The sequence below is a fragment of the Miniopterus natalensis genome, chromosome 12 (genome assembly GCF_054644295.1).
Source record: "Miniopterus natalensis isolate mMinNat1 chromosome 12, mMinNat1.hap1, whole genome shotgun sequence".
Lineage (NCBI taxonomy): Eukaryota > Metazoa > Chordata > Mammalia > Chiroptera > Miniopteridae > Miniopterus > Miniopterus natalensis.
The window spans coordinates 30016525-30041028 of NC_142092.1; the positions used below are offsets into that span (position 1 = coordinate 30016525).

At 34.4% G+C, this 24504-nt stretch overlaps 1 protein-coding gene across 3 annotated transcripts in view; it reads right to left on the reverse strand.

Annotated features, from left to right (window-relative positions):
• Positions 1-3745: 3745 nt before the first annotated feature.
• JAK2 (Janus kinase 2) overlaps positions 3746-24504 on the reverse strand; it is an 85988-nt gene continuing 65229 nt past the window's right edge. For all 3 annotated transcript variants that reach the window (XM_087822678.1, XM_087822677.1, XM_087822676.1), the window contains 13 exons: positions 23461-23595; positions 22050-22137; positions 19089-19216; positions 17937-18075; positions 14424-14575; positions 14127-14277; positions 13239-13375; positions 11119-11308; positions 10394-10518; positions 10052-10224; positions 7190-7307; positions 5329-5442; positions 3746-5073 (listed from right to left, as the gene is read on the reverse strand). In XM_087822678.1, coding sequence (XP_087678804.1) covers positions 4966-5073; positions 5329-5442; positions 7190-7307; positions 10052-10224; positions 10394-10518; positions 11119-11308; positions 13239-13375; positions 14127-14277; positions 14424-14575; positions 17937-18075; positions 19089-19216; positions 22050-22137; positions 23461-23595 — 1758 coding nt within the window. In that variant the 3' untranslated portion in view covers positions 3746-4965. The remainder of the gene's footprint in view (positions 5074-5328; positions 5443-7189; positions 7308-10051; positions 10225-10393; positions 10519-11118; positions 11309-13238; positions 13376-14126; positions 14278-14423; positions 14576-17936; positions 18076-19088; positions 19217-22049; positions 22138-23460; positions 23596-24504) is intronic.

A 24504-nucleotide genomic window follows, 5' to 3' on the forward strand; every position in this document is an offset into this window, starting at 1 on the left:
GAAAATGTAAACAATAATATAAATGAAGCCACTTTTAAATGGAGCTGGAGCTGCCATGCCAGAGGAACGGGCTTGCATGTCTTATGCCTCAAATCTTTTGAATGTTAAAAAAGGGCAAAAGAACCTTTGGACTGGGCTTAGGCAAACATTGTGTCCCAAAGAATTCTTTACAAAGACAACAAGAAAGCAGTTATTACGACTAATGGGCTGACCACTGAACACCAAATTAAATTTAAAATGTTGTTTAAAATTAACATCATGTTATCTGCACCACTAGAAATGCCTTCCTTCTAGCAATGTAATTGTTCCCTTTCCCTTTCTCGTAAGTACCCATTGCTTTGTCTCCCAGTTGAAACACTATTTGGGCTTCTGCCTGAATCATTGCGTCCCAAATGGGTATTCTTACTGATCTCAAAGAAACACTTGTTGCCTCTAACTCTGAAAGGCCTTTTAATTTTTATTGATGAGGGGGAAGGGAGAAACGATACAAGAAAGAAAGATTGGCTGCCTCCCACACACACCCTGACTGGGAATTGAACCTGCAACCTGGGTGTGTCCCAACTGGGAGTCAAACCCAGCACCTTCTTTCGGTGCACTGTGTGACACTCCAACCACCTGAGCCACACGAGCCAGGCTCCTTTTTAAGGTAACATAGTTGTGGACAAAAGTCCACATTCCTGGAATGCATGTTGGAGCTCTGAATCAACCCTTTAAGCTTTTGGCTGTGGACGTTTTTCTGTTTAACACAATCTTTTCCTTACTACCCTGCACTGTTTATTAATGTTATTTACCAAGGATCAGATCTAAAATCTATGTTTCTGTCTGTTCACAATACTCAAAGCTGACTTACTTGACCCCAATAAATATCATTTACTGGAGCGCTTCCTACTATAGTTACTAAGATTGAAACTATTCACAAAATCTAAGTATATGGATGATTCGAACAGGGATTCTTAGAGCTTTTAACCCTCTCATTTTATAAATCCATTACAGTTATGTTCAAAAATAAGATGTTAAGCTACTGCTATGCATAGAAAGGCCTTATAATGGAATGATTATGTAGTGTAAGTGCTGACAGTTCGGTTTTCTCCTTTATTATGTAGTGTAAGCCCTGACAGTAGAGTTTTCTCCTTTTTGTAACACAGATGTCTGTCTCAAGCTTTGACTGCTGAGGCAGCCCCTTCAAAGGCTCTCTCCAATAAGCACACTGCAGCCACAGGACTAGAACCAAGGGCATCTCTCTCCACTAAGGCTCCTCCGTTTTAGAGATCTTGGTTAATTTCAATAAATGATCATCTGGGCCACGTGTTGTTTTCTCTTCCCATGCCTTAAATTCCTGCTCTTCCATTTTAAATTCTCCAATAGAGTGAGCCCATGAAACCCTAGGCCCCAACACCTGAAAGCAGAACCAGCGCCCCTTTCTCCCTCCCCTCCCTCTCCCCCTCCTCCCCTCCCTCTCCCCCTCCTCCCCTCCCTCTCCCCCTCCTCCCCTCCCTCTCCCCCTTCTCCCCTCCTTCTCCTCCTCCCAACAGCAATGGTTATTGCTAAAAGGCACCTTGCAGTCCTAATCAGAACCACAAGGACCAGCCTAACCACAGCATTAGCTACTGACAGGCCGAGATCAACACACAAAACAAATCCTTAACCAGTTTTAAAGCCATATTAATAGAGTTTGGTGTTTCAGTTGGAGACAAGGCTTTTCTTTATACATTTGTAAGACTAAAAAAGAATGAACCATATTTTGGGCCTGCACTGATTAAGCAATGCCATCTGGCAGGAGCACAACATAAATTAATTCCTTAACCTAATAAACAACATATGGTGACAAAGTAAAAATATTAAATATTTTAGTATTTAGGTATATATTATGTACATTTTACTAAGAATTTGATTTACATGAAAAGTTAAAGGCTACATGATATGCATATTATATAAATTTGACTAATGTGAAAGTTTTAAAATTCTTTTCTCTCAGTGTCATTCTGAAATCTCTGTTACTGTCAGCATCATGAAACACTTAGCAGTTAGTTACCCTGAAATTAATTACAATCAACCCAAACCTGGGAGTAAATGCAAAGTAGATTTTCTGATGTTCATACTCTGATTTTTCTTCTTAAATAAAAATGAAGTTTATCTTATATAATCTAGTCTTCTGTTTGGGTAATCCTGCTGACTTATCATTATTGTTTATTCTAACATAGCAAAGTGAAAGATCTTTAGTAAGTAATACTGGAAAACTAGAGAAACTTTCATTAGAAATAACTTAAATACCAGAACTAGAATGGATACAGTAATGTTCATAAAGAGCACACTGCAGTTCATAGCAGTCTTAGGAAGCATTTCTTTAAAAAAACAATCTAAAGGTAAGTTTACTATTATAAAAGGCTTTCTCTGCACATCCCTAAACCCAGTGTGTGTACCACCACTTCCTTGGTTAGGTGACAATACAAAAAAAGAAACTTCTGAATATTTATTATGTCAATATTTCAATTTTGTGGGAACCTGCTAAAGGCACAATGAAGAAAATAACACAGTCTTCATAAACTGACTGCATAATGCCACCCCACAGGGAATGGCTCCCAGGTGCAGAACTGTAGGTATTTTCTAATGTCTGCTCCATAATAAAACTGTTTCAATAAAATTGAAACGTCAGCAGTTATGGTTTGTGACAAAAATTTCACTTAATTTTATAGCAGAAGTCTTGGGTTGTAAGAAAGCACTCCTCCACAGCAAATTACATGTACTGGCAGCATATATATAAATAACAAGAAAAAGTGACCATTTCCCCAAGCAGGTGGCCGTGGACATAAGGAATTATTCATGTAAAGACTGTGTAACTTAATATTCCCGACGATTTATGGATTCTAGGAAAATCTCCATCCTCATTTCTGAAGGATGTTACTTTGAAGAAACATTTGAACACCAACTGGAGCAATCATTACCTGCTTCTTGTGCAGAATCAAAATTTAAAATATCACTAATCCTTAATGAATAATAATTCTCTTGAAAACTTAATATTTTACAATAAGGTGGTCATCCCACTCTAAATACTTAAGAATATTTTTATAGTATTTTCTCTCTAAAACTAAAAGCAAACATTAAAAACATTTTTTTAAAAAATCTAGTTAACATCCATGTTTTTAAAAACAAAATGTTTCAGACCTTTAAAATTCTACCTTTCAGTACTTAAGTTTTAGTACAAAAATCTGAAATCAAGCACATCATATGGTATGCTACTTTTATCTTCAAAAGTAGCAAAACGGAAGATCTTTAATTATACTGTATTTACAGATCCTTGAAGAGTCTTTACAAATTAAATAAAAATTATATTCAACTTTCATCAAAATATGTACTAGAAATCCTTTAAAATCTAATATGCTATCGTTTTAGGTGATTTTTGCACTCAGTAACCACTAAAATATTTTAAAGATCACGTAAGCATTTCTTCTCTTTCCTTCCTTCCAACCAAAAAACTCTCAAACCTTACATGTGAAGCATTTTTTTCTTATATAATTTGCACTTTAAAACTAGCTCCAAAAAACATTCAGAAAAATAATCAAAAGTCGTAAATACAAGTTTAAAAAAATAGCATATCCCACTGCAACTAGAACAAGAAACTATTTCCTTTTTAACCAAAATACTAAGTATTTTAAACTTTGCATAAACAACACAACGAGCCCTGCCACATATTAGGTATGGTGTCTAAAATGGAATAGCACTAAAACAAATGACAAAGACAACAACCAACACTTCATACTTTATTGAAAATACATATACTCTCATTTTTCTTAAAGGAGTATTATGAATTTTCTACTGGCATTCTAGAATAAAATAACAAGCACACTTTTTCATCAGTTGACTCTCATTTCTTCCTTGTATTTAAGATTCTCTAATAAGAGAAAATTCATTCTGTGACTTCAATAGAGATTTCCAAAATCCCTAACATACATTCTTCAGAAAAAAAGAATTCTAACCTACACTACGAATCTTAATAGGTGTATACATTTAAAAACAATGTATCTTATGGCTTACAGTTGAATTTAATGCATGATCATAGGTCCCAGGGACTGAAGAATCTTATTGGCAGCCAACAGCTCAAGGGATAACAATATTCTTGCATTTGTAATCTCAAAACTTTAAAAGAAAACTATTTACCATAGTCTTAGAAAAAACTTAGAGATAGTTCTATTTTTAAAAAAACATACTCATCACAAACAGATACAAGGGAGACAAATAAGAAAATAGATTGTGTTACAGATTTGTAAACTTGTTCCATTTCAAAATGTATTCTTTAGGGTAAGGGAGATTTCCTATACAAATAAAACTAAACATTTGTTCCCTTTTCTATGGAAAATATTTACAGTACATAGAATGACAAGCAAGCCGTGTACACCTGCTTATGTTGCTGGCAAGTGATACAGATGAATGAGAACACAAAGGTGCTTGTTCAATTATCTGGGCATCTTAATTTGTTTGTATAATGAAGTTATTGTAGATCAACTATGGGAAAATTAGAAAACACAATTAACACCAACCCTTGTGTAAAACAACACACAAGATGCCAAGGTATTATTATACATTCACTGTGGTAAAAACTGTACAAACATATTCTGTGCATCCTTAACACTGCAAAATTTATATTACAATTTTTTCATCTCTCAAAATTCTGAGTTAAAAAAAAGTCTTTTTCTTCTTTTGCCAAAGAAGGGTGATGTTAACTGATTACGTTCATGAAACTTTTTACAAAATTCTTTCCTAAGGACTTTCCATCAATTTCTTTTACTGGTGTCCTTGTAAAGAAAAACTCCCTAAACTTTGAAAGTTTTGAGCAGATCTTTCCACATCTTTGTGGCTAGCATCATGATATACATAATAATGACCTATGTAATAATAGTCCACAGCAATGTGAAGTACAAAACTTTGCTCTCTAACTTTATTTTGGTCTCAGAGTGAAGTTCAAGTCTTTCATCCAGCCATGTTGTCCCTTATTTGATCAACTCGAAGAGCTAGGTGTCTGAAAGAGGGGCGCTGATTTACATTATTATTCCAACATTCTGTCATGATCACATAAATCTGTAAAAGAGGAAATAAACCAAAATTACAATGAACACAAAGTGCTATTTTTTAATTGGCAGAAGACATGAATTTGAAACTCCCACTCAGGTCTCCCATACAGGTACCTGTCGTGGCTATGCCTAAATCCACAGTCATATGATTATGCTACTTATCTAAAAGCTCATCAATTAAATTTCATAAATTTCAAAACGTCCTTGTTTTAAAAGAGCAAGAAATTGCATGAGTGCTGTGGATTAAACATAATTGTGTCACCTCGTCCGGGCAGCCATCTGGTCTGGGTAGCCGCCCGTTGTTCTTCAGGAGCTCTATCAAGTGGAACACAATCATCTGCCCTTGTTTGTCGTTGCCAATCATACGCATGAATTCCTGAAACACAATCACACGTTTCAATGAGATTTTTGGGGTGCATTTAATTTGAAGCAGAATTCTTTCCCAACTTCTTCCAATAAATGGGGAAAATTCTGTATATGTATGTTTTCTTACATGTTTGAAACCTTTTAAAAACAGACTATTTTAAGGATCGGAAACTTCCTTTTCAGTAATACTTTGGAAAAGTCTGTTAAATGCGGAACCTCTATCATGTCGTTCCCATACTGTAATATACTCAACACGAATTCCCTGAGAAGGGCCCAAAACAAGGGAACTAAAAACACATTCACATTTTTTTGGTTGTTATTGTTTTAACATGTCATGTTACGTTTCAGCTGAAATAGAAACTTTTATGTAAAAGAGGACATGATAAAAAGAAAATGGGGGATGAATGTTTAAGCGTAAATGCATGAACAGAAGAAAACGTTTAAATGTTAAAAATTCACAAAAGTCTGAACTGTGAGCTAGAAAAATATTTACAACACATCATTTATTGATATATAGAGAACTCTTATAAACTGGTAAGAAAAATTACCAATATAAAACTGGGCAAAGCACTCGAGGAGAAAATTTACACCAAACACCCAATAAGTGTGTCCAGGCACACTAACAGGAAAAATGCAAATTAAGGTCAAATAGATACAAACTTTTCTCCTACCAATTTGGCAAAACTGTATAAAAACATAATGGTCAATACTGTCAAATGACGATATACACACACCCGGTGCACCGCTATTGAGAGTGTAATCTGGTACAGCTTTTCTGGAAAGCACTTTGAAAAAATTAAAAATCTTTAAAAGAGTTCATAACCTTTCATCTAGTATTAAACTTTTATTCTAAGGTGACAACCAGAGTTAAATATTTATATATAAGGATGCTCACTATGTTCTTTGGGGTGTTACTTAAAAGACTGAAAAATGGAAATTGTTTAGAAATTATATCCTTATTATTAAATGCTACCCAAAAGTTAGAAGCCATATTTGCAGTAAATATTTACTAATATAGAAAAATATCTATGCTCTAATACTTAATGAAAAAACAAGACAGTAAGCTGTACTTTATAAAAAAATATTTTAATAAAATTTCACTTTTACATATAAAATTAAAAGAAGCCTGGAAGAAAACATACCACAGTACAAAGTAGTTACTTCTGAATAGCTGAGTTAGAGATGATTTTTTTCATACTTTCCTATATTAAAAAAAATTCTAGCCCTAGCCGATCTGGCTCAATGGGTAGAGCATCAGCCCATAGACTGAAGGGTCCCGAGTTCAGTTCCGGCTACGGGCACGTGCCTCGAGTGCAAACTCGATCCCCAGCCCCACCTGGGGCATGTGCATGAGGCAACCAATCGATGTGTCTCTCTCACATTGATGTCTCTCTCTCTCTCTCTCTCTCTCTCACTCTCTCCTCTCTCTCTCTCTCCCCCCTTCCACTCTAAAAAGCAATGGAAAAAATATCCCTCAGATTGATTTTAACTTTTGCAATAATTCCTAGAATGAATGAGTTTATCAGATTTACTAAGAATAATATTAAAAGAATACAGTAAGGAGTACTCTACCCACCCACCCCCTTTTAAAAATTCAAGTTTATTTAATGAATAAGTTTAGGGTTATTTTATTGAATGTTGTCTTACAAATAAGCAATAAGAGGCTCTAAAATGAGCCTTAAGTTTACTATTATTGTTTGGAAAAAGATTTTCTCATGTTAAAAAAAAGTTGAAAGTAAATAAAAAAACACACTGACCGCTGGTGGACTTTTACTCTTCTCAATATAGGTGAAAAGTTCATACAGAACCACTCCAAAGCTCCAAACATCTGAGGCCACAGAAAACCTGCTCTCTGTCAGTGATTCTGGAGCATACCTGTGATATAGGAAAAGCATTTAAAAGATAGTTACTTATGTGCTAACTCTTGATTTTACCTGCAAACCACTGGATTTTTGAAAAAGCAAGGTGTACAGGAAAGAGTTAACATAGCAGCCTGGAGGCTGCCATCCTCAAAAAGGCCTGCTTGTAATGTTGACATTTGACCAGTACCTGGAACTTAGATATCAGAAGGGTTTCAACAATTCCCTAAATGATGAGAGTGGCTCACTGTGACTAAAATGTTTCTGCAAACAATACAGTTTGTGCTGAACACCTGCTTTCCCTCTAGGAGTCTGGAAATTTGGGACATACCAGGCAGAAAGTACCTACATGTTCAGTTCCAATAAAAACCTTGAGCACTGTGTTGTCACAATTTACTGATAGGAAAATGAAGTATGTCCCACATGACTTTACTGCAAGAGGACCCTGGGAAGATTGTGCTTGGTTTCTTCCAGCTTTGCCCTAGACTCCTTTCCCTTTGCTGATTTCGCTTTGTGTCCTTTCCCTGTAAGGAATCATCGCTACGAATCTGACTGTACGCTGAGTGCTATGAATCCTTCTAGTGAATATCAAACCTGAGGGTGGTATTGGGAACCCCAACACACAAAGATAACTAAAATCCCCCCAAAATCATTTTTGTCTTTACAGGAAACACCAGGGTTAACTGCAAAGTACCTTCTAAAAACTGAAAAATAAGCTGCTCTTTGCAAGTTAAGCTTTAAATCAATACGCATAAGTATCACAGAGGAAAAAAATGGCTTCTAAACTGGAGCAAGACTTGAAGCTATTAATCCTTTGTGGTCGTTTGTCTACTCTCAGCCACCAAAGCTTTTTTACCGTTCCGGTCGTATGTCTGCTCTCAGCCACCACAGCAAGGAACTGTACGAATCTTAACTCCATTCATGAATCAGTTCATAATTTCTCTTGTTTATCCTTCATAATCTTGCATGTTATGTATCACTGCTCTTTCAATGGAAATTAATTCCGACCAGTACAACACCCATGTCCACACTTAATATGACCGCAAAGGGTTAACATATAAAAGAAAGAACTTTAGAAAATATATTATTTACAACTATTTAAATTTACAAAGAAAAAGTTTAGCTATCAGTTTAAAAATATGTGAGACCGGATATAGTTTTTCATAATTCTTTCAGTGGGTATATATACACAAAGGGTTTAAAAACCAATGGCCCAGATTTCTGCAAAAGTTGCCTCTCCCTGCTGTTAACTTCTCAATACAATGTTCCCTCCAACCATTAGGTCAAAGTCCCCCTATACACTCTTAAAATTTACTGAAGTTGCCAAAAAGCTTTTGTTTACGTGGGTTATTTCTACCAATACTTACCATATTAAATAGTAAAACTAAGGAAATGTTAAAGTATTTATTAATTCATTAAAAATAACAATAAACCCTCTCTGGTAGGGCACACACGGGAGGCAACCGATTGATGTTTCTCTCACATTGATGTTTCTCTCTCTTTCTCTCACTTCCTCTCTCTCTAAAAAAAAATAGAAACATATCCTCAGGTAAGGATTAAAAAACCACAATAATAAATAACAATAAACCCAGTATATGTTAACAAATAATTTTTATGAAAAATAACTATTTTCCAAACTAGAATACTTTTGTGAGAAGAGTAGCACTGTTTTACATTTATAGTTTAATGTTTGGTTTAATAGAGACTATAAGATTATAGCCTATGGAAAATGCCACTATTCATGAAAAAATGAGAGTGAAAAAGGCAAATAACATCTTAGTGTTATTATGAAAATAACTTTTGATAACAAAGACTCCCTAAAGGGGTACTAGAGGTCCTCATACTTTGAGAACTGCTGTTCTCCACCAAAAGCAGAGATGGAGAAAAGAAAGAGTAAATTCATATTCCTAAAACTATGAATCTCATGGTGTTATTCCCATGGATAAAGCCTCTGTCTCTCACCTACACACTGTGTACTAAATAAAGTCTGGCCTCATTACCATGGGGGACAGGGCTCATTACCATTCTAGCCCCGATACTCTCGTCTGCTCTGTAATTAAGCCATTCACTTGCCAGCCCTGACCCTCTGGTTCTTGCTGTTCTCCTCATGGAAGGCTCTTCCTGTGGTCTATCCAGCAAACATTTTAAAAGTAATTAACTATTACTTTATTTCTTTTCTTTTTATTAAAGTATAGTTGACATACAATATTATATGTTTCAGGTGTACAACGTAGCTGTTCAGCATTTACATACATTATTAAGCGTTCACTGTGATAAATCTAGTACCATCTGTCACCATACAAAGTTATGATGATGCCACTGACTATATTCCTGTGCCATGCCTTATGCCCGTAACTGCTTTTACACCTGGGAGTCTGTACTGCTTATTCGCTTTCACCTATTCTGCCTCTAGGGTATCATGCTAAGTAAAGTGAGTTGGACAGAGAAGGGCAAATACCCTATGGTTTCACTTGATATAATATGTGGGGTCGAAAAAACCCTTGACCTTGAGCAAGCTACTTACCCTGTGTACAATTCAGTGCCCTCATGCTTAAAATGAGAGACTAAGACATACTCTCCAAGCACTGTTATAAGGATTAAATGAGATAATCCATGAAATGTGTTTAAGCCCAATGTAAGTATATGATAAAATTTTGTTATTATTATAAATATATAAATGACAAACTATTAATAATACCAAAAATAAAGTCTGAAGTTTATGCTCTAAAATTTCACTTTATTGTACTAAAATATACTCACCAGAATATGGGACTTTCACCAGGTTCTTTCACTTTGTAGTATTCTTTGTCTTGTGGCAAGACTTTGGTTAACCCAAAATCTCCAATTTTAACTCTGTTTTCATTCTCCACCAATATATTCCTTGTTGCCAGGTCCCTGTGGATATACCTTTTTGTACCAAGATACTCCATACCCTATGGATAAAAAAACATTTTTCTTTCAGCTGGTTTTGTAGACATAAACAGTTTAAATGGTCTTGCCTATATATCTTCCCTTAATTATCAAAGAAAATCTAGAGAATTTCTTAACAATTATATCAACATGCTCACTTCATCTATAACAAACAGCCAGAATTTTAGGTACCTTGCATATTTGAGATGTATACTGCAGAAGTTTTTTATGATCTATTCGTTCTTTATGCTTTTGGAGATAGTCTCGTAAACTTCCATATGGTAAATATTCCATAATTAATCTTAGATTACGCCGGCCTTTTAAAATACAGATGGGAACATAACGTTATACTTTGCCATATCTTACTGATGAGATATTAAAAAACAACCATACATAAATGACTTAAAGAAATATAAAATCTGAGTCTAAGATGACTGAATTTGATTAAAATTAAAAGTGATATAGTAAAGAACACAGGATTTTTGAATCAAAAGTTTTAAAAAACTTTGAAAATAGTTGTTTTAGTCTTCTGTAACCCTTTATGCAAACCAAAATAAGCTGATGAGAAAATTTCCTTTCTCCTCTCTTGTAGTGAACAAAAAGGATCTAGTTTAAAATGTAATATTTTTAAAGAAAATGGGAGCAAAGGCGATTTCTTTCTCTGAAAATGATATTCACTTGATAAGCATAAGCATAAGCAAGAGTGATAACCACCATTTTCAGTGCAGAGAATGATTAACCAACTAGCCAAAGATTTGCGGCAGTTACAGCCCACCGAAACCAAGCAGAGTCTCCCCTCTTCTCTCTCTGGGCACTGGAATATTACAAATCCACATCTTGAGACAGTATATGGTTCTATTACCCAGGATGCCAACAATATAGCTTGAGTTCAAAATAGGTTTCAATAGGCAACATACCAGCACTATAGCACACTCCCTTGTACTTTACAATGTTGTCATGCTGCAGGGATTTAAGGATTTCGATTTCCCTTTCAAAGTCTCTGAGGTGCTCTTCAGTACTGTGCTGGAGTTTTTTCACAGCCACCACCTCCCCAGTGTTGTCTTGTAGAGGATCATACCGGCACATCTCGACACTCCCAAAATTACCCTAAACAACACAACACATTAGGATAGAAATCTCAAGTTTATACACAAGTACTAACAGATTCTAACAACATAAGCAACTACAACAACCAGAATTAATGCACATCCCTAAACTTACATTAGGTAACTTTCAGAACAAAAAAGAAGTATTTCAACAGGTGGGTAGTAAACTTATATACCCTTTGATATCACTGTCAGTGAGCTGGATGGAGAGAGGGTCTATTATTAACTGAATATGTATATCTCCCCAAAATTCACATGACAAGCCCTAATCTCCAATATGAGTGTATTTGGAGACAGGGCCTGTGAAGAGACAATAAAGGATAAATGAGGTCATAAGGGTGAGATCTTATCCTGATAGGGCCGGTGCCTTTATAAGAAGAGGAAGAGACACCAGAGTGCTCTCCCATGGAAGGACACAGCAGAAGGTGGCCATATGAGAGACAAGAAGAAAGCCCTCACCAGCAACCAAACCCTGCCAGAATCTTGATTTTGAACTTTCCAGCCTTTAGAACTATGAGAAATACATAGCTAATGTTTAAGCCACCAAGTCTATGGTATTTTGTTATGGCAGCCTGGGCAGACTAATACACAGTCTGACTTATTTGCTCAAGAACATAAATTTTTAGTCTATGGGGATGTTTCTACTTTTTTTTCAAGGTGAATTGTTAAACCTCTTCTTTTTTAATTTAAGATTTATTATCTATACAGAGTTGATAAGTTGATATATAGCATTTACAATTAAGCTTGGGGTGTTAAATCAAAGTAGTATATTTTGGACATTAATGCGTTCTTAAAGGATAAAAACAACATAGTCCTGTAGCTACAAGATTCTAAGTGACTATATTTTCAGTTTTATATTTGAAGTCAATTAAAAAAAACCTTAGACAACATACAAACTCAAAGTTAAATCTCTAATTACACAGGCCATGCAGCAAGTGATGAGATGTCACTCCTGAGATTAGGGTATAAAAGGACCATGGCTTCCACCTTGGGTGTTTGCTCTTAGCTGCCATGTTGTGAGGTGGTCCTCTGGAGAGGCCCATGTGAGTGAACACAGTCTAGTCAATATCTAGACTCTGAACAATCAGATTATTTCTCCCTGAAATAACTAAAAAAGGAGGTGAGTAGAAAGGTTTAATTTAGCCCTGGTTGGTGAGGCTCAGTCGATTGGAGTGTCCTGTACACCAAAAGGTGGCAGGTTCCATTCCCAGTCAGGATACATACCTACGTTTCGGGTTTGGTCCCCAGTTGGGACGAGTATGAGAGGCAACCGATCCATATGTCTCACATCAATGTTTCTCTCTCTCTCTGCCCCCTTCCTGTCTCTAAAATCAACAAACATGTCCTCAGATAAGGATTAAAAAAAGAAGAAGAAGAAGAAGAAGAGTTAATTTAACTGTCCCTTTCTCTATTTCATAAATAAAATGCCCTCTACCAAGAAAGAGTGCCATGGCCAAATCAACTGGGGAAATATTGGCTAATTTTTTAAGATGTTCAATGCACATTACATGTTAAAGGTTCTGAAAAGTTCTTCTTAAAGATAGCTGTTTAACACAGCACTTCTCCAACATCTGACAACTAAATCTTGTTTTTACAAACACTCCTTAAAGTTTTGTGAAATGTGAACCTTAGAGAATCTCTAAAGCCTTCTTTTCCTAAATAAAATGTTCTATGATTATAATTTAACTATTTAAAAAACTTCTGTTGCCCTGCCAGGCATGGGTCTGTGGTTGAGCATCGACCTAGGATACAGGAGATCACGGTTCGATTCCCAGTGAAGGCACATGCCTGGGTTGCGGGTTCTCAGCCGATCAATGACGACTCTCTCATCATTGACATTTCAACTCTCTCTCTCCCTCTCCCTTCCTCTCTCTGAAATCAATGAAAATATATTTAAAAACAAAAACAAAAAAAACCTTCTGTTATCTTACCTTGCCAAGTTGCTGCAGAAATTTCAAGTGTCTCTCTTCAAACTGAGTAGGGTCTCGGTCTTCAAAAGCCCCAGAAAACCCTAGGGCACCTATCCTCATATTTGGTAACATGTCATTCTCTGTTAATAGTTCATAATCTGCAAAAGTAAAGAATATTACCACCATTAGCTAGAAAACATATTCTCTGGGTTAAATTAATATGTATCCAAGCTGACCAAAATAATTGGAATGAGTTAGAAATACTAAATACAAACTAATACAAATTAATACAGGGTAAAACTGATAGTTTAGATTATATTAATGGCACCTTCGATTATTATCCATAATCTGACAAGTTTTCAAGAAAGATTTTTGAAAAGGATAAATAATTACTTTATAAAACTGGTAGTTTTTATATTTATAAAGTAAGAACATATTCTGACTTTTGCTGTGAAATTAGCAAATAGTACTAGAACAGGAAATGCCTGTGGGCCAGACACATGCACACTTAGCTACACATTGTAAAGGAGAGAGCAAAAACAAATCTGCCTCATGTTTAGAAAATCAGTTATAAAATGTATGAAAACTAGTTTTTGAAAACAACAATGAATTGTTTTTAAAAACTCAAATAAGGCAAATAAATTTTTGTAGTATACTACACCTCAGGTGGCAGACTAAGACTGGGCAACTGAAGGGGAAAAAGCTTTTTTAAAAAATGGAATGATCGCTCAATCAAGGAGCCTAGAATATGTATAAAGTAGGAAAGTCATATGACCATAAGAAATGAAGAAATTCTAAAAGACATCAAAGAACTAAATGGAAGGTATTAAAAAATTAGTAAAGATTTGTTAAGTACAACAAAAATAGAAATAGCTGGAGAATCAAGAAGATTGCTCCATCAATACATACCTGGAGTAAACAAACTATTAAGATCTCGTATGATGGCTCTGAAAGAAGGTCTAAAATCTGGCTCATAATCCATACAATTATTAATAAGATTGGCTAATTCTGTCCACTTTGGTGCAGGAAGCTGGTGCCTATCTTCATAAAACTGTAGCTTCTAAAATAAAGAACCAAACACCGAGAATTGCATAATGCCTTATCAACCTTTTTTTTAACATTAGATGGGCTAAAGCATATAAAATCATGTGAAAAAACATCAAGGATCACAGAATTAATCCAACTCCACAGTCTATATAAACTTACTCTTTGAGAATCCAAAGCACTCAGAGGCTTATCTCCTCCGCTGCAGATTTCCCACAAAGTGGTACCAAAACTCCATTTGTCTGTTGCCAAGTTTAAATTTTTAGGATTTTCAATGCATTCAGGCGGTACCCATGGTATTCTCTCCTGAAGAACTTTTAAATGATAGGAACATAGTCTGGTTAAATAGTTCTCAAAAGTAAGTAATTCTTTCATATGCAAATAATTTTCAAACTGATTTGCATCACCATCTAATTCAATATCTCATCTTAACAGTGACACGACTGAGATCCATAAAAACTGAATAATTTGCACAAAGTCACGCAATTTATTAGTAGCACTAAGAGAATTAGAATCCTCTACAATAAATCCTGGATCAGCTAAACTTCTTTCTATTAAATCTGATTTTCAACTGGTGTGCCACGAGAATTTTTAAAACATGTAACACCTGACTATTCAGTCAGGGGCACTGACCCCTTAGATTGCCAAATAAAAAAATAACAACAACCAACACAACAACAGCTGTCCAGTGTGAATGCATCAAAATTACACCTTTTTTTTTTTGGTCAGCTAGGCAAAAAAATATATTTTTGGTGTGCCACAGAATTTCAGTAATTAGTTTATGTGTGCCATGAGAGGAAAAAGGTTGAAAATCATTGCATGAAATCATAGTGTCTCTCTACCCCTTTCTATTAATTCTGCATTCAAAAACACTTTTATTCATAAAATTTGTCCTAAAATTGTCTCTTAATGTTTTTTGTGTCTTTTTTTTAATCTCTTTACAATGTGTAAGCAGTAAAAGCAAAGTTAGCACCATTCTAATCTGTTTTAAAAAGCAGTGGTAGTTCTATTCTTTGGATGAAAAAATAAGGACCAATAAGCAGATGATAACTAAATTACACCAAGATATTCTGGATACAGAATCAATATATGTAGGTACTGCTCAGATCATGAAATTTCAAAAAAAAAAAGGATTCAGAAAAGAGCACTTTAACTTCACCTTCTGGTGTTCTGGGATGGATGGATGGATGGATGGATGGATGGATGGATGGATGGATGGATGGATGGATGGATGGATGACAGAAAAGAATGAAGGATAATCTGCTGCATTTTTTGGTATATTCAAAGAGTGCATGTGCCTTTGCCCTTCACCATATGAATATGTTTTCTTTCTTCACCTCCCATTCCAAAGGGTAAAATTTCACTAAGTACCAGGTCAAGATTCTATAACATTTTCCGCCTTATAATCTGTCTTCACTGTCAGATAAGCCATCAAGTTTAAGTACTATTGGCTCAACCAGGATACCATGCATCAATGCACAAAAGTTAGTCAATTTTAATTCTAAATTTAGAACATTCAATTAGAGAAAATAGCTAAGATAATGAAATACAATTACATTATTTAGACCAAAATAACTCCTCTCAACTATTTGACCGAAATTTTCAACTTAACTAAATGTGTTAAATAGGTTAAAAACACAAAAGAAAGGTTATTTTTAAAAATAAAGCTTTTAAAAGTCAGAATTAGCTGAATAATTAAACTAAGTAAGATCTCAAACTCATAAACATATCTCCTCAAATTTTTATTTAGTGACTAAAGGAAGAAAAATTTAGAAAATTTACTTGTGGCTCAAAGAATGATATTAGAAAATTTCACTTCAAAAATGGATAAAATCTGTCATTCCATACATAATTAGGAATGAAAACTGTTTTTAAAAATTATGGATAAAATGATAAATAAAACAAAAGTCAACTAACAAAGGTATGAGAAGTACACATCTAAAGCACATCCCAGTATTTAGAGGAATGCAGTAGATGACAAAGGAACAAAATGTTAATACCAAGAGACAGAGAGTAAAACTGGCTTAAGTCCTCCAAAAAAATGTCAATTTAGATACATTTCACAACATCAAAATAAACACCAGTTCAATGAGCATAACATGTAAACAAAGGACATAAAGTATCTAGAAAAAACATGTAGGTGAATATAGAAAATTATCAATAAATTTTCATATTTAAACAATATTAATGTTAAAAAAAATTAAAAGGTAAATCAGAATTGTAAAGAATTTGACACAAAATGAGCAAGGTTAATATTATTCCATGAAGAATGCACAGGGATAAATAAAAAGTTCACTAAGACCCACAGAGGAAAATGAACAAAAGATGTGAAGAAACAGTGCAGAAAAAACAAATACAAATATACAATAAACTTATGAAAAACTCTTCAGTGTCATGAATAATCACAGAACAGCAAAGCAATGCAACGAAATATGATATTCATTTATTAAATTAAGAGTTCTCCAATACTCAAAAGTCCTCTGAGGTCACTGAGTACCCCTTTTTCAGAGAGCTCCCTGATGACTTGTATTGAGAACCTTAAAAATGTTCCCATCCACTGATCCAGTAATTACATTTTGGGACCTATTCTAAGGAAATATTCAGAAATAGAGCCAAGATTTTTGCATATTTTCATAGTCTCTAAATAAAAAAAATAAATAAAAATGGATAAAATATGACCTTCCATACATAATTAGGTATTAAAACTGTTTTTAAAAATTGTCTTACAGTCCTGCGAACCCTAATAAAGAAGATGCCTACTAAGAAGGGCTCTCTGGTGGCTAACTGGGCTCAAATTAAAAAATAAAAAACACACAAAAAATCAGAGACTAGCAGCCATGTTTATACAAGGGCCTCTCATGCAAACTGCACTTTAGGAAGAAGCCTACACTAAGCTGCCTGCCTGCATGTGTTTCTGCCACCTGAGCCAGCCCTTATAAAAGAGTTCCTGAAATCCTATTTCAACCAACAAGACTAAGGTTTTCCCCATCCAATTAAAGTTGCACAGCTGTAACCAATCAGAGAGGCTCTATTCTGACCAATCAGGACAGTGCCTTTTGGACCAATCAAACTGTGAAGCTTTGGAGCCTTCTTTTGCACTTGGACAGACCAATCAGGGACCAGGGGTGGAAACTTCTGTCTATACAAGCCAGCTCCCCTCTGGTTCTGAAAGCACACTTTACATTTCCTACAAATACTGAAAACTGCATTTCCCTGACTTCTCAGCAGAGAGCACAGAGCAGACCAGTGCAGACCAGAGCAGACGGCACAAAGCAGAACAGACCATCAAGGAGCAGCACAGTGCTGTCTAGCCAGAGAGGGGCCTGGCCCCTGGGTCACCTCACAGCCCTGCTGTTTTCACAGCAGTGCTGTATCACAGTTAAGCTATTTTGCACCAAATATAATTTTTTTACCACACCCAAATTTGAGGATTCCTGCATACATTGAATTAGCTAGCACCAGTGATCATCAGCTGACAGTCCCTAGTAACATAAGGACAAACGGGCAGAGACTAGTGTGCAACTATAACTTAATTCAGATTGCTAAAAATGGTAGATACATTTTATTATTAATCAAGAATATGTAATAATACGGTTTAAGAAAAATTAATGTTTTTTTTATGCAACCCTCCAAGTAAAGCTTCATAAAGTTAAATATGATCCCTGAAGAACTTACTGTCCTTTGGCAAAACTGTAACACTAATGCCAGGATCACTAAGTTTGATGAAAGGAGGATTTCCTGTCTTCCTGTCTTCTTCTCTGATAAGTAGAATATTTTTGGCACATACATTCCCATGAATAAGGTTTTTTTCTTCCTATTAGAATAAAATATACATACATTCAAACATCAATCTACAAATATATGAGCACTTAATATGTCTTAAGCCCCAAAATGGATTTAAAGAAGAAAAATAAGATAGTATTAATGAATAAATATTAATTTGGAGTATGCTTTGAGATAATAAAAGGAAATTTTATGGCAACATCGTGCTTCCTGTTTTACATTTTAAATGACAGAATAATCTATACCCAGGATAAAACAAGTACATTAAAACTACCCCAATGCCACTTTACTTTTTAAAGTTGAGATTTTAGTATCCATTTCTAGGACGTAGCTGACAGAAATATCACTTTTCAGCAACAGAATATACGTGTACTCTGAGGGCTCTGATCACTGGCTGGCCCTCTGGTATTCTGCTTCTCCAGCAATACTGCTTTCTTATTAGACATAATTTCTAATTGCCCACAAACACCACAACAGGTATATTCTAAGAAGTTTTCTGCTATCCATAGTTAGCACAATATGTTTCTGCATGATTTTTGGTTAAATTCTCTAAACCCAAGTGACACAAACTACAGACTGTCTGTTCATCAGTTCTAAGAGACTTGTAAAATGATAAAACTATTTCTTTTAAAAGTGATTTTACATACATAACTATATGCCTAAAATAATACCTTTTGTAAGATAACACAGATTATTTTAAATAACTCTGCATCTATTTACAGATTTATTTCTTGTTCCAGGTCAAGATCCTTTCTACATTGCTTCATAAGATAAAACAAATTCCTGATAAAAGAATATACTGTCCTGGCTGGGTGGCTCAGTTGGTTGGAGCATTGTCCCATACACCAAAAGGCTGTATGTTCGATTCTCAGTCAGGGCACATACCTAGGTTGCAGGTTCGATCCCCAGTCAGGCACATATGGGAGGCAACCAATCAATGTTTTTCTCTCACATCAATGTTTTTCTTTCTCTCCCTCTATAAGGTCAATAAAATATATCCTTGGGTGAAGATTAAAAGAAAAAAAGAATATACTAATTACTTACTAGAAAATGCATGGCCCATGCCAATTGTTTAGCCACTTCAAGTTTCCATAATATATTTATAGAATTTTTATTCTTTTTCAAATATGTATCTAGTGATCCAAATTTCACAAACTCCTGAACCAGAATATCTGCATTAAAATATAATAATGATAAGGCTCAACTATACATACAATAAAAAATATATATAATTTTAAACTTTTATAAATATATTTATAGTTATATGTAGGTATTATAGGAAAAGAGGTTAAACTACATAAAATTCACAAATTTAAAGAAAGCTAAACAGCTATATACCATTTGGGGGGGTTAGTTTATTCACAACAGCAAGAGGTAGGAATCTAAACAATTATATATATAATATACATAATTATGTATTACATATAGTAATATATAGTAAATAACAATACATATTATATTAGATGTTGTTATATATGATACGTACACAATATATGTAACATGTACATAAATATATTATATATAAAATTATATATAAAATTTTATATAATGACATTATATATACATTTATACACACACACATATATAAAATATTACTTCAGCACACCTCTATGTGTCATTGCTAAATTATGGCTGCTTTTTTAAAACAAATAAAATTTCTCACATAATTAATTTTCTTCCATAAAACTGTTTAGACATTCAAAACTTCCTGAAATTCTTCTTCCACACACAAAAATTAACAGCAATCTCTATTTGAGTTTAAACTGTATCCACTCCTTTAATTTATGCTGTAAAAAAATTAGTTTTATATTGCTTTATCTTTACAAGTATTTTTAAAAAATATTATTAAAATACATTTTGCCAGAGAAACAAGTATTTGCTCTTAAAAACAGTGTTGACTGCCTTTAAGACACAGTAAAAATTCCCCACCCTGTTAGTACTGACTTAGTTCCTGAAAGCCAAAACTGTTTACATAAACACGTTATGTTATTTAATAAAGTAATTAACTGGGTTTAGGGTTTATTTACATTCATCTAGTAATAATTTGTAATAGAGTAAGCTCAAGTTTCTTATTTCAAATTTGAATTTATTGAGGTCATTTTGTTTTTTTATAAAGCATAAATAGTGTTGTTTTCAAAATTAAATAATGGAAAATTAAGATACAAAATAAAACCCACAAAAATTCAAGTGAAAATTTTAAACATGGTATCATGCTATATAGTTTTAAAGAAATTCTTACAGACTTCACATGGTAATCCATGTTAGTTCATGGCCCATTAAGTTATTAAGTGCCTGTACTTCATATATACCTATGTTTCATATTTTTGCTTTAAAATGCATACTACAGATCTAATCTCAAATTGTGATTCTGCTTGATTTAATATTAAAAAAACTTAGTTTTCATTTGGTATATAACAACTGTTAGTAACAAAAGTTGCCTTTGGACCTTGTGGGATAACAAAAACAAAATTTTGCTGCCCATAATTTGGAGAACAATCCATATACCAATAATTAAAAATTGACCAATGTTACCCTAATAAATTTAATTTTAGAAAAGTATCTGAAGGTAAATTTGTCAGGGAAAATGTAAAAAAAAACAAAACACTTAGGAGTTACAATGAACAGGAGCACAATAAAACTTTTTATGCAGCATTTAAGACTTACTATATTTCATAGATACCACAGATCGTCATGTCCCCTTATTTTATGTCATTAAAGAAAAAAATTATCCATTAAACTGACATGCAATCAATTATATCACAGCTTCTCAATTTCAGATATTTTTTAATGTGAAAAAAGTACATCACAGAAACAATGAAATAAGTATAAAAGCAAGTGTAAGAATTGGGATTATATGCTCTAAGTGTATTCTTTTTTCCCCCAAGTGAAAAATTATAACATCAATGAATAAAAGAGATAAATACAGAACCACTCTAGTTGGTGGTAAGTGGGCAGAACTCTCCACTACTGCACTTAGATTTACTCTCATTTTATTAACCCCCTGAAATACCTGAGGAACTTCCAGAAAACAGATTTGAAAGCCACTGCCTTTAAAAAGACCTCCAATTTTCAAATATATGAAGCAATGTTATATAAGTATGGATGTGTATCTAATCCACATAATGGAAAGTGGAGAATTATACAGAAAGTTTCTGAATATAAACCTTGTGAGTTTTTATGAAGTCTAAATTTAGACATAAAGTATATTTAATCAACATCTAATCATTTCAGTGAGTTTCATTAAAAATCAGTCTAGCCCTGGCAGATGTGGCTCACTTGGTTGGGGGTTGTCCTGTGCACTGCCAGGTTGCTGGTTCGATTCCCAGTCAGGGCACATGCCTGGTTTCCAGCTCAATCCCCAGTAGGGTGCATGCAGGAGACTGCCAACTGATGTTACACTCTCATATCAATGTTTCTCTCTCTCCCCCTCTCCCTTCCTCTCTCTAAAAAAAGCAATGAACTATTTAAAAAAATCAGTTTATAATTTATATGCTTTGCTTTATAATTCCAAATAAATGGGTACTGTACTGAAACGGCCAGTTATTCCAATGTTATGCTAAACCAGTCATAATCTACAGGGTGGGGCAAAAGTAGGTTTACAATTGTTCGTATGAAAAATAATACAATAATTAACAAATAATAATACAAGAATAAACTCTGTTTTATGTACTCATAACTATAAACCCACTTTTGTCCCACCCTGTATACTGTTACGGTAAAATATTAGTAAACATGCTTACTATAATACTCTACTGTTTTGGCATTTTAACATAAGCCATAACAACTATTTTCTGCATTTTAATTTCATTCATTGGTTTTGTTTTTTAGAAGACCTAACTGAAGAGTTCTATAATGTTTTTGGTTTCAACAATATTTAATTCCTGTTAAACTATGGTTTATACTGAGACATAACTATGATCCTGAAATTGAATTTTCTATATAAACAAAAATGGACGTACTGAGAAAGGCATAACATTAACATAAGAAAGCCAGAGATTTACTTACTCTCCTCTCCACAGACACATACTCCATAATTTAAAACCAGGTGCTTGTGAGAAAGCTGGCTCATCATGCTTGCTGCTTCAAAGAAAGACTAAGGAAAAGAAAACCATACAAAAAAATGCAAAAAGAATTATTGTCTGTGCGTGTAAGTATTAACAGTTCAGAAAGATACTCTTTGACATAAGAGAAATGCACTTCCTCCTATTCTCAGCAGAACTATATAGATATAGATATATATGGTTACAATGTGCTTTGGTCCTCTTATATGGTCTTACAATGCCATCAACCTTAATGCTAGAGTTCATTCTTAGGAAACTCCTCAATAAAGCTTGAATAGGAGATAGCAATGAAAGAGCAATAGTGGTACAGGGCAGTATGAATGATGGAAGATAAACAGGTTTAGACCCATGACACCTAGAGTAGAAGACAGAGGTACAAACAGAGGTAGACACCAGAGATAGTAATATGGGACTGAAATAAATGGATAGGAGCTTCAAATAACACTTCCTAAGGAATTAAGAATGATCTCTGTGCAGAAAAAATATCATGACAACTATGTTGGGAGATTTAGCTTGGTATTGATATAACTCTAATTCAGCCAAACTTTGATTAGAACTTCTGGCTATGGATGTTGAGAATCACATTCGCCAACACTGTGGTGTTCTGGATTAGAACAACTCTTCAACTTATATGCTTCACATCATCTTCTACTCACATCCTTTAAGATATTTTAAGCATCACAAATGTTTGGTGATGCCTTGCTATGTGAAGAACTCAGTCAAATGGCAGCTGGGTTGATGTGGGCAAGTATCTCTGGAATCCATATTTCACCTAGAATACTCCTTAATATAAACTCTCTTTTTTTAAAAAAATTTTTAGAGAAAGGGGAAGGGAGAGGGAGAGAAAGAGAAACATCAATGTGAGAGCGAAACATTAATTGGCTGCCTTCTGCTTGCCACCTCCTGGGGACCAAGCCCACAACCAGGGAGTGAGTCCAGACAGGGAATTGAACAGGCAACCCTTTGATGTACAGGATGACACTTAACCAACTGAGCCACACTGAGTAGAGCTAAACTCTCTTTTTTTCTTTTTCAGTAGATGAAATTGTGGAGGAAATCTGTGGAATCCATAAAGCTCTGGGAGCCAAGTTTGAAAACCACTGCCTTAGTATATGCAGAGATGCAATAATACCCATAACACAATGCTAAAAGTAATTAGTTTGGAAAAGTTATTATAAAAAATATTCTATAATTTTCTATAGCCACACTAGAAAGCATCCTCAGAAAGGTCCTTAATATATATATTTTTTAAAGTTACAATTTTGAAAAGCTACAAGCATGAATGTATTGTGTGCATATGAAACCACATCTTTAAATATCATCAACTACATTAACTACACAAAGAACATACACACCTCTGAATAGTTTCTATGTGCTTTATCCAGAACTTTTAAAAGAACTTCTGTTTCATGTAGTTGACCATAGTCTCCTACTTCTCTTCTTATACCTTTGAAAATTTTTGTAAAAGTGCCTTGGCCAAGGCTTTCATTCTTTAAAAGAAAGAAAGGAAGGGAAAAAATGAGTAAAGATGGGTAAAGATGTGAGAATCAGAAAATATGTTCAATGACAGAGTTTAAAAAAAAAATCCATGAGCAAATATTTCCCTTACAAACTAAACCCAGATTTAAGGCTCCAAATTAATTATACTCTCCTTCCTTACACAGGAACAGAAAACAAGAAAACAAGGATTAGTAAAGAGAGTGTAATTTGGTTCTACCCGGTTTTTAAACCCCCCGAATAAGCTATAATTATCACTTATTTGTAGTGTCGGTGTTTACCTACATTTATTTACATGTGAATATTTTTGTTTGCCTTTCCTAACAGTGCAGAAGAAAGGCAGTACAGTGTGGTCTGTGGAGGCAGAATATCTGACTTGTTCCTTATTACCTACCACCTTCTAGTTGTTTGACCCCGTACAGGCAATTTAACCTCCCTCTGCTGCAGCTGTCTTGGTTTCCTTATTGGAGGAATGGGAATAGCTACTTTTCCATAGACTGTTATGAACAATAAGTGAATAAATATATGAAAGTACTTAGTACAGTCCATGACAATAGGAAATGCTCAATAATTAGCCATTACTACTATTACTAGTATTTCTTGCATATCTTTACAGAGTAATTGTTGAAACCCTGAACTCTGAGGTAGGGCTGCCCATGTTCAGACTGAAACTCTACTAGGGTTAGTTTCGTAATGTCAGGTTACCTGGCAACTCTTTGCTTCCCATAATTCGCCTGAGCATTCACATCTTTCCAATTCTTGATAATTACATCTACTGTCTCTTTACGGAGCTCAGATATCAGTTGAGCTTTCTCTTTTTCGTTCTGCTCACCATGTCCCTTAATCTCTTTCATAATTTCCATTTCTTTCTCCCTATCTGCTATATCTGAAAAATTTTCAGG